Genomic DNA, 16448 nt, shown 5'->3' with positions numbered 1-16448 from the left:
GATGGGGCGATGTCAGGTCAGGGGGGGTGGGGTGATGTCTGGTCAGGGGTGTGGGGCGATGTCAGGTCAGGGGGGGTGGGGCAATGTCAGGTCAGGGGGGGGTGATGTCAGGTCAGGGGGGGTGGGGTGATGTCAGGTCAGGGGGGGCATTGTCCGGTCGGAGGGGATGGGGCGATGTCAGGTCAGGGGGATGGGGTGATGTCTGGTCAGGGGGGATGGGGCATTGACAGGTCGGAGGGGGGCATTGTCAGGTCAGGGGGATGGGGCAATGTCAGGTCAGGGGGATGGGGCGATGTCAGGTCAGGGGGGTGGGGTGATGTCTGGTCAGGGGTGTGGGGCGATGTCAGGTCAGGGGGGTGGGGTGATGTCAGGTCAGGGGGATGGGGCGATGTCAGGTCAGGGGGGATGGGGCATTGTCTGGTCGGGGGGGGGCGATGTCAGGTCAGGGGGCATGGGGCGATGTCTGGTCAGGGGGGGCGATGTCAGGTCAGGGGGGGGTGGGGGCATTGTCAGGTCAGGGGGTGGGGCGATGTCAGGTCAGGGGGGGGATGAGGCATTGTCTGGTCGGTGGGCATTGTTAGGTCAGGGGGATGGGGCGATGTCAGGTCAGGGGGATGGGGCGATGTCAGGTCAGGGGGGGTGGGGCGATGTCAGGTCGGGGGGATGGGGCGATGTCAGGTCAGGGGGATGGGGCGATGTCAGGTCAGGGGGATGGGGCGATGTCAGGTCAGGGGGGTGGGGTGATGTCAGGTCAGGGGGATGGGGCGATGTCAGGTCAGGGGGATGGGGCGATGTCAGGTCAGGGGGGGTGGGGCGATGTCAGGTCGGGGGGATGGGGCTATGTCAGGTCAGAGGGATGGGGCGATGTCAGGTCAGGGGGGTGGGGTGATGTCAGGTCAGGGGGATGGGGCGGTCAGGTCAGGGGGGTGGGGCGATGTCAGGTCAGGGGGATGGGGCGATGTCAGGTCAGGGGGATGGGGCGATGTCAGGTCAGGGGGGATGGGGCGATGTCAGGTCAGGGGGGATGGGGCGATGTCAGGTCAGGGGGGATGGGGCGATGTCAGGTCAGGGGGGGTGGGGCGATGTCAGGTCAGGGGGATGGGGCGGTCAGGTCAGGGGGGTGGGGCGATGTCAGGTCAGGGGGGTGGGGCGATGTCAGGTCAGGGGGATGGGGCGATGTCAGGTCAGGGGGGGTGGGGCGATGTCAGGTCGGGGGGATGGGGCTATGTCAGGTCAGAGGGATGGGGCGATGTCAGGTCAGGGGGGTGGGGTGATGTCAGGTCAGGGGGATGGGGCGGTCAGGTCAGGGGGGTGGGGCGATGTCAGGTCAGGGGGATGGGGCGATGTCAAGTCAGGGGGATGGGGCGATGTCAGGTCGGGGGGATGGGGCGATGTCAGGTCAGGGGGGTGGGGCGATGTCAGGTCAGGGGGATGGGGCATTGTCAGGTCGGGGGGGATGGGGCGATGTCAGGTCAGGGGGGTGGGGCAATGTCAGGTTGGGGTGTGATGTCAGGTCAGGGGGGGTGGGGCGATGTCAGGTCAGGGTGATGGGGCGATGTCAGGTCGGGGGGATGGGGCGATGTCAGGTCGTGGGGATGGGGCGATGTTAGGTCAGGGGGATGGGGCGATGTCTGGTGAGGGGGGTGGGGCGATGTCAGGTCAGGGGGATGGGGCGATGTCAGGTCAGGGGGATGGGGCGATGTCAGGTCGGGGGGGCATTGTCATGTCAGGGGGGGGGCGTTGTCCGGTCTGGGGGGATGGGGCGATGTCAGGTCAGGGGGATGGGGTGATGTCTGGTCAGGGGTGTGGGGCGATGTCAGGTCAGGGGGGGGTGGGGCAATGTCAGGTTGGGGGGGGCGATGTCAGGTCGGGGGGATGGGGCGATGTCAGGTCAGGGGGGTGGGGACATTGTCAGGTCAGAGGGGGGCATTGTCAGGTCAGGGGGATGGGGCGATGTCAGGTCAGGGGGATGTGGCGATGTCAGGTCGGGGGGGGCATTGTCAGGTCAGAGGGGGGCGTTGTCCGGTCTGGGGGGATGGGGCGATGTCAGGTCAGGGGGATGGGGCGATGTCAGGTCGGGGGGGCATTGTCATGTCAGGGGGGGGGGCGTTGTCCGGTCTGGGGGGATGGGGCGATGTCAGGTCAGGGGGATGGGGTGATGTCTGGTCAGGGGTGTGGGGCGATGTCAGGTCAGGGGGGGGTGGGGCAATGTCAGGTTGGGGGGGGCGATGTCAGGTCGGGGGGATGGGGCGATGTCAGGTCAGGGGGGTGGGGACATTGTCAGGTCAGAGGGGGGCATTGTCAGGTCAGGGGGATGGGGCGATGTCAGGTCAGGGGGATGTGGCGATGTCAGGTCGGGGGGGGCATTGTCAGGTCAGAGGGGGGCGTTGTCCGGTCTGGGGGGATGGGGCGATGTCAGGTCAGGGGGATGTGGCGATGTCAGGTCGGGGGGGGCATTGTCAGGTCAGAGGGGGGCGTTGTCCGGTCTGGGGGGATGGGGCGATGTCAGGTCAGGGGGTGGGGTGATGTCAGGTCAGGGGGGGTGGGGCAATGTCAGGTTGGGGGGGCGATGTCAGGTCGGGGGGATGGGGCGATGTCAGGTCAGGGGGATGGGGCGATGTCAGGTCGGGGGGGGCATTGTCAGGTCAGAGGGGGGCGTTGTCCGGTCTGGGGGGATGGGGCGATGTCAGGTCAGGGGGTGGGGTGATGTCAGGTCAGGGGGGGTGGGGCAATGTCAGGTTGGGGGGGCGATGTCAGGTCGGGGGGATGGGGCGATGTCAGGTCAGGGGGGTGGGGACATTGTCAGGTCAGAGGGGGGCATTGTCAGGTCAGGGGGATGGGGCGATGTCAGGTCAGGGGGATGGGGCGATGTCAGGTCGGGGGGGGCATTGTCAGGTCAGAGGGGGGCGTTGTCCGGTCTGGGGGGATGGGGCGATGTCAGGTCAGGGGGATGGGGTGATGTCTGGTCAGGGGTGTGGGGCGATGTCAGGTCAGGGGGGGTGGGGCAATGTCAGGTTGGGGGGCGATGTCAGGTCGGGGGGATGGGGCGATGTCAGGTCGGGGGGATGGGGCGATGTCAGGTCAGGGAGGTGGGGACATTGTCAGGTCAGAGGGGGGGGCATTGTCAGGTCAGGGGGATGGGGCGATGTCAGGTCAGAGGGATGGGGCGATGTCAGGTCAGGGGGGTGGGGACATTGTCAGGTCAGAGGGGGGGCGATGTCAGGTCAGGGGGATGGGGCGATGTCAGGTCAGGGGGATGGGGCGATGTCAGGTCAGGGGGATGGGGTGATGTCAGGTCAGGGGGATGGGGCGATGTCAGGTCAGGAAGATGGGGCGATGTCAGGTCAGGGGGGTGGGGCGATGTCAGGTCAGAGGGATGGGGCGATGTCAGGTCGGGGGGGTGGGGCGATGTCAGGTCAGGGGGATGGGGTGATGTCAGGTCAGGGGGATGGGGCGGTCAGGTCAGGGGGGTGGGGCGATGTCAGGTCAGGGGGATGGGGCGATGTCAGGTCAGGGGGATGGGGCGATGTCAGGTCAGGGGGGATGGGGCGATGTCAGGTCAGGGGGGGTGGGGCGATGTCAGGTCAGGGGGATGGGGCGGTCAGGTCAGGGGGGTGGGGCGATGTCAGGTCAGGGGGGTGGGGCGATGTCAGGTCAGGGGGATGGGGCGATGTCAGGTCAGGGGGGGTGGGGCGATGTCAGGTCGGGGGGATGGGGCTATGTCAGGTCAGAGGGATGGGGCGATGTCAGGTCAGGGGGGTGGGGTGATGTCAGGTCAGGGGGATGGGGCGGTCAGGTCAGGGGGGTGGGGCGATGTCAGGTCAGGGGGATGGGGCGATGTCAGGTCAGGGGGATGGGGCGATGTCAAGTCAGGGGGGGGCGTTGTCCGGTCGGGGGGGATGGGGCGATGTCAGGTCAGGGGGATGGGGTGATGTCTGGTCAGGGGTGTGGGGCGATGTCAGGTCAGGGGGGGTGGGTCAATGTCAGGTCAGGGGGGTGGGGACATTGTCAGGTCGGGGGGGGGGGGGGCGATGTCAGGTCAGGGGGTGGTGGGATGTCTGGTAAGGGGGGGTGGGGCGATGTCTGGTCGGGGGGGGGGGGGCGATGTCAGGTCAGGGCAGGTGGGGCGATGTCAGGTCAGGGCGGGTGGGGCGATGTCAGATCAGGGGGGGTGCGGCGATGTCAGGTCAGGGCGGGTGGGGCGATGTCAGGTCAGGGCGGGTGGGGACATTGTCAGGTCAGGGGGGGGGGGGGCGATGTCAGATCAGGGCGGGTGGGGCGATGTCAGGTCAGGGCGGGTGGGGCGATGTCAGGTCAGGGCGGGTGGGGCGATGTCAGGTCAGGGCGGGTGGGGCGATGTCAGATCAGGGCGGGTGCGGCGATGTCAGATCAGGGCGGGTGCGGCGATGTCAGGTCAGGGGGAGATGGGGCGATGTTAGGACAGGGCGGGTGCGGCGATGTCAGGTCAGGGGGGGATGGGGCGATGTCAGGTCAGGGGGATGGAGCGATGTCAGGTCAGGGGGATGGAGCGCTGTCAGGTCAGGGGGATGGGGTGATGTCAGGTCAGGGGGGTGGGGCGATGTCAGGTCAGGGGGATGGGGCGATGTCAGGTCAGGGGGATGGTGCGATGTCAGGTCAGGGGGGGGCGATGTCAGGTCAGGTGGGGGCGATGTCAGGTCAGGTGGGGGCGATGTCAGGTCAGGGGGGTGGGGTGATGTCAGGTCAGGGGGGGGTGATGTCAGGTCAGGGGGGGTGGGGTGATGTCAGGTCAGGGGGATGGGGCGATGTCTGGTCGGGGGGATGGGGTGATGTCTGGTCAGGGGGATGGGGCGATGTCTGGTCAGGGGGGTGATGTCAGGACAAGGGGGGGTGATGTCAGGACAGGGGGTCAGGGCGATGTCTGGTCCGGGGGATGGGGCGATGTCAGGTCAGGGGGATGGGGCGATGTCAAGTCAGGGGGGGGGCGTTGTCCGGTCGGGGGGGATGGGGCGATGTCAGGTCAGGGGGATGGGGTGATGTCTGGTCAGGGGTGTGGGGCGATGTCAGGTCAGGGGGGGTGGGTCAATGTCAGGTCAGGGGGGTGGGGACATTGTCAGGTCAGGGGGGGGGGGGGGCGATGTCAGGTCAGGGGGTGGTGGGATGTCTGGTAAGGGGGGGTGGGGCGATGTCTGGTCGGGGGGGGGGGCGATGTCAGGTCAGGGCAGGTGGGGCGATGTCAGGTCAGGGCGGGTGGGGCGATGTCAGATCAGGGGGGGTGCGGCGATGTCAGGTCAGGGCGGGTGGGGCGATGTCAGGTCAGGGCGGGTGGGGACATTGTCAGGTCAGGGGGGGGGGGGGGCGATGTCAGATCAGGGCGGGTGGGGCGATGTCAGGTCAGGGCGGGTGGGGCGATGTCAGGTCAGGGCGGGTGGGGCGATGTCAGGTCAGGGCGGGTGGGGCGATGTCAGGTCAGGGCGGGTGGGGCGATGTCAGATCAGGGCGGGTGCGGCGATGTCAGATCAGGGCGGGTGCGGCGATGTCAGATCAGGGCGGGTGCGGCGATGTCAGGTCAGGGGGAGATGGGGCGATGTTAGGACAGGGCGGGTGCGGCGATGTCAGGTCAGGGGGGGATGGGGCGATGTCAGGTCAGGGGGATGGAGCGATGTCAGGTCAGGGGGATGGAGCGCTGTCAGGTCAGGGGGATGGGGTGATGTCAGGTCAGGGGGGTGGGGCGATGTCAGGTCAGGGGGATGGGGCGATGTCAGGTCAGGGGGATGGGGCGATGTCAGGTCAGGGGGGGGCGATGTCAGGTCAGGTGGGGGCGATGTCAGGTCAGGTGGGGGCGATGTCAGGTCAGGGGGGTGGGGTGATGTCAGGTCAGGGGGGGGTGATGTCAGGTCAGGGGGGGTGGGGTGATGTCAGGTCAGGGGGATGGGGCGATGTCTGGTCGGGGGGATGGGGTGATGTCTGGTCAGGGGGATGGGGCGATGTCTGGTCAGGGGGGTGATGTCAGGACAAGGGGGGGTGATGTCAGGACAGGGGGTCAGGGCGATGTCTGGTCCGGGGGATGGGGCGATGTCTGGTCGGGGGGGATGATGTCAGGTCAGGGGGGTGGGGTGTTGTCAGGTCAAGGGGATGGGTAGTTGTCAGGTCAGTGGGGTGGGGTGTTGTCAGGTCAGGGGGGGCGGTGTCAGGTCAGGGGTGTGGGGTGTTGTCAGGTCAGGGGGTGGGGCGATGTCAGGTCAGGGGGATGGGGAGATGTCAGGTCAGGGGGATGGAGCTGGTCAGGGTGGTGGGGTGTTGTCAGGTCAGGGGGATGGGGCATTGTCAGGTCAGGGGGATGGGGCATTGTCAGGTCAGGGGGATGGGGCGTTGTCAGGTCAGGGGGTGTTGGGGGCGTTGTCAGGTCAGGTGGATGGAGCTGGTCGGGGGGCGATGTCAGGTCGGGGGGGCGGGGTGTTGTCAGGTCAGGGGGTGGGGCGATGTCAGGGGGATGGGGAGATGTCAGGTCAGGGGGGGGGGGGTGTTGTCAGGTCTGGGGGGTGGGGCATTGTCAGGTCAGGGGGCTGGGGCATTGGCAGGTCAGGGGGATGGGGCATTGGCAGGTCAGGGGGTGTTGGGGGCGTTGTCAGGTCAGGTGGATGGAGCTGGTCAGGGTGGTGGGGTGTTGGCAGGTCGGGGATGGGGCATTGTCAGGTCAGGGGGCTGGGGCGTTGTCAGGTCAGGGGGTGTTGGGGGCGTTGTCAGGTCAGGTGGATGGAGCTGGTCAGGGGGGGCGATGTCAGGTCAGGGGGGTGGGGTGTTGTCAGGTCAGGGGGTGGGGCGATGTCAGGTCAGGGGGATGGGGAGATGTCAGGTCGGGGGGGGGGGTGTTGGCAGGTCGGGGATGGGGCATTGTCAGGTCAGGGGGATGGGGCGTTGTCAGGTCAGGGGGTGTTGGGGGCTTTGTCAGGTCAGGTGGATGGAGCTGGTCAGGGGGGGCGATGTCAGGTCAGGGGGGTGGGGCGATGTCAGGTCAGGGGGTGGGGCGATGTCAGGTCAGGTGGATGGAGCTGGTCAGGGGGGGGCGAAGTCAGGTCAGGGGGGTGGGGTGTTGTCAGGTCAGGGGGTGGGGCGATGTCAGGTCAGGGGGATGGGGAGATGTCAGGTCGGGGGGGTGTTGTCAGGTCAGGGGGTGTGGCGATGTCTGGTCAGGGGGGGGCGATGTCAGTGTAAGCTGTTGGGTGAGATCAGTTTGATGAGGTCGAGTAGGACTTACATTTCCGGGATAACCATGCCTGGAAGCAAGTCAGAGCCGTCCAGAGTCTAACTCGAGTTGGAAACATTTTTGGAATGTCCGAGGGGCCCTTCAGAAGTTTAAATTTCCTGTGCAATTCCCACAGGGTCCTTGCGTTGCCACTTCCAAGGGGTCCTGCAGTGCATCTTCAGGGGTAAGAAGGTATAAACATTTCAAAAACAAACTTCACCTGGGACAAAATGCACCATTCTGTTTTAAAAAGCAGACACGAGGTCAACTCCCAGGAAACTCCTTCAGCCACTTTTTCTGAATGGGGTCATATGGAGAGTCATTTCCAAAGATATGGGGCACGATTCCATGTCGGCTGACGCCAGAATGGGGAAACGCGATTGGGCGGAGAATCGGTTTTGATGCCGAGACCGTGGCGGGCGCTGCACGGCAAATCACAATTCTCCGTTACCTCCCCAGAGCGTCAATGTGTTCCACTCCACACGTATAGTGAACACTTTGCATATCATTCGCGGGCCCGACCCGGTATTCCCGGGGCCTCCGCCATTCTCCGCCTCCGATGGGCCGAGTTCCCGATGCCGCGGTTCACTTGTGCTATTAAACATCGTGAAACCGACGCCGTGGCTGCTGAGGGAGAGAGAGGGGGGACGGAGAGTGTCCAACATCGCCAGAGGGTGCTGGCAGTTGTGCGGCTGGCCAGGGGTAGTAGAGGTGCCCTCTGGCCCCAGCCGACACATCAGCGCGCTATAAAACCCAATCAGTGCCATCTTGTTGTCTGGGATGAGCGTGTGTGGGGAGTGTAATGTGTGTGTGCGGCTGGGATGAGTGTGTGTGGGGAGTGTAATGTGTGTGTGCGGCTGGGATGAGTGTGTGTGGGGAGTGTAATGTGTGTGTGCGGCTGGGATGAGTGTGTGTGGGGAGTGTAATGCGTGTGTGCGGCTGGGATGAGTGTGTGTGGGGAGTGTAATGTGTGTGTGCGGCTGGGATGAGTGTGTGTGGGGAGTGTAATGTGTGTGCGGCTGGGATGAGTGTGTGTGGGGAGTGTAATGTGTGTGCGCGGCTGGGATGAGTGTGTGTGGGGAGTGTAATGTGTGTGCGCGGCTGGGATGAGTGTGCGTGGGGAGTGTAATGTGTGTGTGGGGAGTGTAATGTGTATGTGCGGCTGGGATGAGTGTGTGTGGGGAGTGTAATGTGTGTGTGCGGCTGGGATGAGTGCGTGTGGGGAGTGTAATGTGTGTGTGGCTGCGATGTGTGTGTGTGTGGAGTGTAATGTGTATGTGCGGCTGGGATGAGTGTGTGTGGGGAGTGTAATGTGTGTGTGGCTGGGATTAGTGTGTGTGGGGAGTATAATGTGTGTGTGGGGCTGGGATGAGTGTGTGTGGGGAGTGTAGTCTGTGTGTGCGGCTGGGATGAGTGTGTGCGGCTGGGATGAGTGTGTGTGGGGAGTGTAGTGTGTGTGTGTGCGGCTGGGATGAGTGTGTGTGGGGAGTGTAATGTGTGCGCGCGGCTGGGATGAGTGTGTGTGGGGTGTGTAATGTGTGTGTGCGGCTGGGATGAGTGTGTGTGGGGAGTGTAATGTATGTGTGGCTGGGATGAGTGTGTGTGGGGAGTGTAATGTGGGTGCGCAGCTGGGATGAGTGTGTGTGGGGAGTGTAATGTGTATGTGCGGCTGGGATGAGTGTGTGTGGGGAGTGTAATGTGTGTTTGCGGCTGGGATGAGTGTGTGTGGGGAGTGTAATGTGTATGTGCGGCTGGGATGAGTGTGTGTGGGGAGTGTAATATGTATGTGCGGCTGGGATGAGTGTGTGTGGGGAGTGTAATGTGTGTGTGTGGCTGGGATGAGTGTGTGTGGGGAGTGTAATGTGTATGTGCGGCTGGGATGAGTGTGTGTGGGGAGTGTAATGTGTGTGTGTGGCTGGGATGAGTGTGTGTGGGGAGTGCAATGTGTGTGTGCGGCTGGGATGAGTGTGTGGGGAGTATAATGTGTGTGTGGGGCTGGGATGAGTGTGTGTGGGGAGTGTAATGTGTGTGTGTGGCTGGGATGAGTGTGTGTGGGGAGTGTAATGTGTGTGTGCGGCTGGGATGAGTGTGTGTGGGGAGTGTAATATGTATGTGCGGCTGGGATGAGTGTGTGGGGGGAGTGTAATGTGTGTGTGTGGCTGGGATGAGTGTGTGTGGGGAGTGTAATGTGTATGTGCGGCTGGGATGAGTGTGTGTGGGGAGTGTAATGTGTGTGTGTGGCTGGGATGAGTGTGTGTGGGGAGTGCAATGTGTGTGTGCGGCTGGGATGAGTGTGTGGGGAGTATAATGTGTGTGTGGGGCTGGGATGAGTGTGTGTGGGGAGTGTAATGTGTGTGTGCGGCTGGGATGAGTGTGTGTGGGGAGTGTAATGTGTGTGTGCGGCTGGGATGAGTGCGTGTGGGGAGTGAAATGTGTGTGTGGCTGCGATGTGTGTGTGTGTGGAGTGTAATGTGTATGTGCGGCAGGGATGAGTGTGTGTGGGGAGTGTAATGTGTGTGTGGCTGGGATGTGTGTGTGTGGAGTGTAATGTGTATGTGCGGCTGGGATGAGTGTGTGTGGGGAGTGTAATGTGTATGTGCGGCTGGGATGAGTGTGTGTGGGGAGTATAATGTGTGTGTGGGGCTGGGATGAGTGTGTGTGGGGAGTGTAATGTGTGTGTGTGGCTGGGATGAGTGTGTGTGGGGAGTGTAATGTGTGTGTGCGGCTGGGATGAGTGTGTGTGGGGAGTGTAGTCTGTGTGTGCGGCTGGGATGAGTGTGTGCGGCTGGGATGAGTGTGTGTGGGGAGTGTAGTGTGTGTGTGTGCGGCTGGGATGAGTGTGTGTGGGGAGTGTAATGTGTGCGCGCGGCTGGGATGAGTGTGTGTGGGGTGTGTAATGTGTGTGTGCGGCTGGGATGAGTGTGTGTGGGGAGTGTAATGTGTATGTGTGGCTGGGATGAGTGTGTGTGGGGAGTGTAATGTGGGTGCGCAGCTGGGATGAGTGTGTGTGGGGAGTGTAATGTGTATGTGCGGCTGGGATGAGTGTGCGTGGGGAGTGTAATGTGTGTTTGCGGCTGGGATGAGTGTGTGTGGGGAGTGTAATGTGTATGTGCGGCTGGGATGAGTGTGTGTGGGGAGTATAATGTGTGTGTGGGGCTGGGATGAGTGTGTGTGGGGAGTGTAATGTGTGTGTGTGGCTGGGATGAGTGTGTGTGGGGAGTGTAATGTGTGTGTGCGGCTGGGATGAGTGTGTGTGGGGAGTGTAGTCTGTGTGTGCGGCTGGGATGAGTGTGTGCGGCTGGGATGAGTGTGTGTGGGGAGTGTAGTGTGTGTGTGTGCGGCTGGGATGAGTGTGTGTGGGGAGTGTAATGTGTGCGCGCGGCTGGGATGAGTGTGTGTGGGGTGTGTAATGTGTGTGTGCGGCTGGGATGAGTGTGTGTGGGGAGTGTAATGTGTATGTGTGGCTGGGATGAGTGTGTGTGGGGAGTGTAATGTGGGTGCGCAGCTGGGATGAGTGTGTGTGGGGAGTGTAATGTGTATGTGCGGCTGGGATGAGTGTGCGTGGGGAGTGTAATGTGTGTTTGCGGCTGGGATGAGTGTGTGTGGGGAGTGTAATGTGTATGTGCGGCTGGGATGAGTGTGTGTGGGGAGTGTAATGTGTGTGCGGCTGGGATGAGTGTGTGTGGGGAGTGTAATGTGTGTGTGCGGCTGGGATGAGTGTGTGTGGGGAGTGTAATGTGTGTGTGCGGCTGGGATGAGTGTGTGTGGGGAGTGTAATGTGTGTGTGCGGCTGGGATGAGTGTGTGTGGGGAGTGTAATGTGTGTTTGCGGCTGGGATGAGTGTGTGTGGGGAGTGTAATGTATATGTGCGGCTGGGATGAGTGTGTGTGGGGAGTGTAATGTGTATGTGCGGCTGGGATGAGTGTGTGTGGGGAGTGTAATGTGTGTGTGTGGCTGGGATGAGTGTGTGTGGGGAGTGTAATGTGTGTGCGGCTGGGATGAGTGTGTGTGGGGAGTGTAATGTGTGTGTGCGGCTGGGATGAGTGTGTGTGGGGAGTGTAATGTGTGTGTGCGGCTGGGATGAGTGTGTGTGGGGAGTGTAATGTGTATGTGCGGCTGGGATGAGTGTGTGTGGGGAGTGTAATGTGTATGTGCGGCTGGGATGAGTGTGTGTGGGGAGTGTAATGTGTGTGTGTGGCTGGGATGAGTGTGTGGGGAGTGTAATGTGTATGTGCGGCTGGGATGAGTGTGTGTGGGGAGTGTAATGTGTGTGTGTGGCTGGGATGAGTGTGTGGGGAGTGTAATGTGTGTGCGCGGCTGGGATGAGTGTGTGTGGGGAGTGTAATGTGTGTGTGGGGCTGGGATGAGTGTGTGTGGGGAGTGTAATGTGTGTGTGCGGCTGGGATGAGTGTGTGTGGGGAGTGTAATGTGTGTGTGCGGCTGGGATGAGTGTGTGTGGGGAGTGTAATGTGTGTTTGCGGCTGGGATGAGTGTGTGTGGGGAGTGTAATGTATATGTGCGGCTGGGATGAGTGTGTGTGGGGAGTGTAATGTGTATGTGCGGCTGGGATGAGTGTGTGTGGGGAGTGTAATGTGTGTGTGTGGCTGGGATGAGTGTGTGTGGGGAGTGTAATGTGTGTGCGGCTGGGATGAGTGTGTGTGGGGAGTGTAATGTGTGTGTGCGGCTGGGATGAGTGTGTGTGGGGAGTGTAATATGTGTTTGCGGCTGGGATGAGTGTGTGTGGGGAGTGTAATGTGTATGTGCGGCTGGGATGAGTGTGTGTGGGGAGTGTAATGTGTATGTGCGGCTGGGATGAGTGTGTGTGGGGAGTGTAATGTGTGTGTGTGGCTGGGATGAGTGTGTGTGGGGAGTGTAATGTGTATGTGCGGCTGGGATGAGTGTGTGTGGGGAGTGTAATGTGTGTGTGCGGCTGCGATGAGTGTGTGTGGGGAGTGTAATGTGTGTGTGTGGCTGGGATGAGTGTGTGGGGAGTGTAATGTGTGTGCGCGGCTGGGATGAGTGTGTGTGGGGAGTGTAATGTGTGTGTGGGGCTGGGATGAGTGTGTGTGGGGAGTGTAATGTGTGTGGGCGGCTGGGATGAGTGTGTGTGGGGAGTGTAATGTGTGTGTGCGGCTGGGATGAGTGTGCGTGGGGAGTGTAATGTGTGTGCGCGGCTGCAGCCTGTCAGACTCCCGAGTGTCAATCACGGACCCGGCCAATCCCGCACCGTTTCCCATTGGAATCGACTGTGTTTCACGTCATGCCGGTGCTAGCCCCTCAGTGGTCGCTGAATCGATCCAGGTTCAACACCAGTTTTGCTGTCGTGGAACTCCACCAATCCTGCCCCGGCGTCAACACTTAGTTTCAGGACTGGAGAATCCCGCCCATGAATTTCAGCATGGAACTCCGAATGAGGTGATTTTATTAAAGTGGTTTTCATGCGGTTTTTGTCTCCAAATTGCACATCAGAAAATCAAGCACCCCAAAATCAGTCATGCGCATTTGTGCTTCTAACTTTTAAAATAATCATTCTGGGGATGTGGGCTTTGCTGGCAACACCAGGCTGTATTATCCATCCCTAACTGCGCTTGAGGTGCGGTGAGCCGCCTTCGTGAACCACAGCACCCACAATACTGTTCGGGTGGACATTCCAGGATTCTGACCAAGCAATGAAGTGGGAATATATTCAGAAATCCGGATGGTGTGCAACTTGGAGGGGAACTTGGAGGTAGTGGTGTTCCCATGTGCCTTTTGCACTCGTCCTTCCAGCCGGTAGAGGCATCACGTAAAATCTTTCCAAGGAGTTTCAACCTGCCCGTGCTGGCCGAGATGCCAAACTTTATTGTTGTTCTGAACATGGAACAAATATTAATGAAAAATAGTGATTTTAAAAAATTGTTATTCAAAGCCTTTTAAAAAGTAATTAATGAGAAACATGCACATCATTCTACAGCTGCAAATTGAAAAGTGGGTACTTTCTTCCAGTCAGTTTAAGGAACGATTTTAAAATATCCACACAGTAAACTGGCTGTCAGAGCGTGTCAGGCGTAGCAACCATTGGCAGGCATGTTGTCCTGGAGCAGGAGCATGCAGTCGGGGTGCACAGAAACAGAATGATACACAGGTACTACATTAGGTACAAGAGGCAGCAATCTGGATGTGATCAAGTACAAGGAGGCTCAGGGTCACGGTGAACACTGAAGGCGGTGTGCCACCTGATCCACAGGGACAGTCAGCAACAGCAAAGATCACTGTTGTCATGAACTTGACCATCACCGAGACCTTTCCGACACCCACAGAATAATCTCCTCTGAGCTATTTGGGCTTTTTATTTTGCCCGAGCTTCCTCGTGCACTATTCCTCCACCATGCCCATGTTACTGATACTCTTGTACCTGCTTTGAGCTGTGAGCTGCACAGTGAAGAATTGCAGACTGCAAAATAGTGAATCAACTTTATTCTATCTTGTGGTGTGACATTGCTCAATGTATTCATATAATGCCTTTTCCTTGCATTTGGTGCAATTCCTAATGTGCATGTACCATCCTAATGAATGGTTTCCCAGTTGAGTGGCACTGGCAGGTGGCTGCATTACTGGGCAGCGACAGGAGATACAGAAAGCCCAGTTTCCATGTCAACGACTAACTCTGCTGAACCTACATCACTGCTCCAATGGAGGCTGCAGAGTCAGTGTTTATACTCTTACAGCTGTCACTGATATGAATGCATAGAATCTTCTCCTGTCCGCAGTCTACACGTGGCACAGTTGGAGGGTATTTCCTTCTGATGCCTGCCCGTCTGCCTGTGCATAGATCGGTGGGCATTTATGGAGCATACGAATCCCTCATGACTGCTTCTAACCAGACTCCAAGCTTATTGAAACTGGCTTGACTGCATTTTGGGATTGTTCCAGAGACGAGGGAGCATTCATGACAGACATGTCTATTGTGCATACAGACACAGTGAGGCCTCCAATGCCAATACAGCTCACACACTCCACAATAGACTGAAGTGCAGACAACTGTTGTTCAACGACATCATTCAAGTAGGAGACGGAAGTGCCTATCTGGATGTTCAACTCACCCACACTGTGCAGAGAGTGCTCTCATATGTCTCTAGTGGTGTAGCAGCTTGTGCAAAATCAGTTCCACATCTACACAATTTGGGAAAGGTGTGCCACAACCTGGGCCTTTGCCTTGTACCCGCCACCCCTCTTTAACCTTCCCTCAGTGACTTGCCCTGTGCTTTCCCAGTCTAACAAGCTACTTCCCCCATACTGTGTGTATTTGTGCTGCTGTCTGCTTGTTGATGGTTGTTACTTGGTGAGCGCTGCCCGCCAGATCTGCTGCAGGGTGAGTAGATTCTGCTTGGTCTGTGAAGAGAACACGGTACATTAATTACCTAGTTGCTACTACATGGTCATTACAGTCCGATTATGCATTTGTGCAAAATCACGGTACTTGGGTATCAGAAATATCTAAAAATATGGTACATACCACAAGATCTGGATTCGCCTCAATCTCCACATACCCCATACCTTCCAGCTTGCTCTGCTGAACAGAACTACAACAGTTTACTCATAAGATGTTTGACAAGTGGCGGAAGTAGGGAATCCCGCCGCCAGCGAACGGCACGTGGCCAAGACACACACGGCTGGGAGACCGGAGAACCCCGCCCAGTACCTCCATACGTGGCTCAATGTCAAAGTCTTGTTTCAGCCGTGTGAAGCACCCTGAAAAACTTCATTACATTAAAGGCACCATATAAATACAAGTTGCTTTCAAACATTGATGCCGTCCTGCACTCTGGGCTTTAGCCCTTCATGTTAGCTTCTCAATTTTAAAGCACATTCTGCACAGAACTCTTACATACAGCACACACACACAAATCATCCTGGGGTGGATTTAAACCCAGATATAAATGGTCACCTTATGCACAACCCAGTTACCCATGAAGAAAGTTTTTTAAAATCCCGCTGGTGGTGGGTCTCACTGGTCCCACTGGCAGCGCACCCCTGCTCGCAGGGTGGCCTCAACGGGAATTCCCATCGACAGCAGCGGGAACAGAGAATCCCGCCAAACGGTGCGCCGCCAGGAAACACGTGGCTGGGAGGCCGGAGAATCCCGTCCCTCGTTTTCTCCAACCTATTTTCCCCAACCCATTTTCCCAACTGCAGTTTGAAATTGCAGGCCACCAGCCCAAAGCTGGTGGGCCCCACGTAGAGGATTGTCGTCTCTCCAATCCAGGGGAACCAGAGGCTCGTCACGGCGCCACCACCGTAGCCAGGAGCAGCACCTAAAGAATGGACCGACGACCTTCGTGGTCTGCAGTACTAACCGAGACAATATGTTCGCTCACAAAAACACTTAACTTTTACTGATTGAATTCATCGATAATATTGCAAACCAATTCAGACGTGTGCTCAATAATTTGCTCTCAAATCCTGAACAGCAGATATATGCAATGTGGAAAGAAAAAATACCTGCTGGGGAGGCTGGATGTAACCCTGAGGCTGAAGCACCTGCTGAGCTGTGGGATGTCCAGATGCCGAATAGGGAGGTGCAGAGAGAGACTGCCCTGGCGAAGCTATGATGTAGCCAGGCTGCTGGGATATCACTGGGGTTTGAAATACAGCAGAGGTGGTCTCGGGAGCTTCAGTGGAACCTTGACGGCTGAGGCTCATCTGCCCAAACTGCTTGCCAAGTTCTTCAGGCTAGTTTGCATATAAAAACAGAATTACCCAAACTTCACCTTCACAACCCAAACAACAGATCTGATTAAGTACGCTCTCAAACAGAAACTATTTTCTGATTTAGGTTCTTCCCCTTAATTTTGCACGGAGTACACACAATGATGGAGACACCGAGATAAAGTTTGTCAAATGATACCCAAGTAATAACGGTCGTGCTAGAGGGCTAAACGACATAATCCTGTTGGTCCTGTATTTACATATTCAGTGTAAAAACAAATGAAGTTTTTAGTTTCAGTTTATGATTTTTAAGTGCTGGAATATTTGAAGATCACAGAATCAGAGACTTTTACCATATAGGCCATTCGGTCTATCATGGGCTGGGCTGGATCTGCAAAAGGACAATTCACTGAATAGTATTCCTCCGCTCTTTCCACATACCCATATTACATTCTCCATTTCAAACATTTATCCCATTTCCCTGATTGTGAATTCTGCTCCCACCCAAGCTTCTGCTTGGACATTCTGGGTGGAG

At 58.5% G+C, this 16448-nt stretch overlaps 1 protein-coding gene across 6 annotated transcripts in view; it reads right to left on the bottom strand.

The window, feature by feature from the left end:
- Positions 1-16448, bottom strand: part of r3hdm2 (R3H domain containing 2) — a 325172-nt gene that overhangs the window by 68687 nt on the left and 240037 nt on the right. For all 6 annotated transcript variants that reach the window (XM_072494033.1, XM_072494029.1, XM_072494034.1 and 3 more), the window contains one exon: positions 15707-15937. In XM_072494033.1, coding sequence (XP_072350134.1) covers positions 15707-15937 — 231 coding nt within the window. The remainder of the gene's footprint in view (positions 1-15706; positions 15938-16448) is intronic.

This window comes from Scyliorhinus torazame, chromosome X, assembly GCF_047496885.1.
Source record: "Scyliorhinus torazame isolate Kashiwa2021f chromosome X, sScyTor2.1, whole genome shotgun sequence".
NCBI classification, from domain to species: Eukaryota; Metazoa; Chordata; class Chondrichthyes; order Carcharhiniformes; family Scyliorhinidae; genus Scyliorhinus; species Scyliorhinus torazame.
Note: the sequence above shows the minus strand (reverse complement) of the source record. Positions and strands in the feature narration are given on the sequence as shown.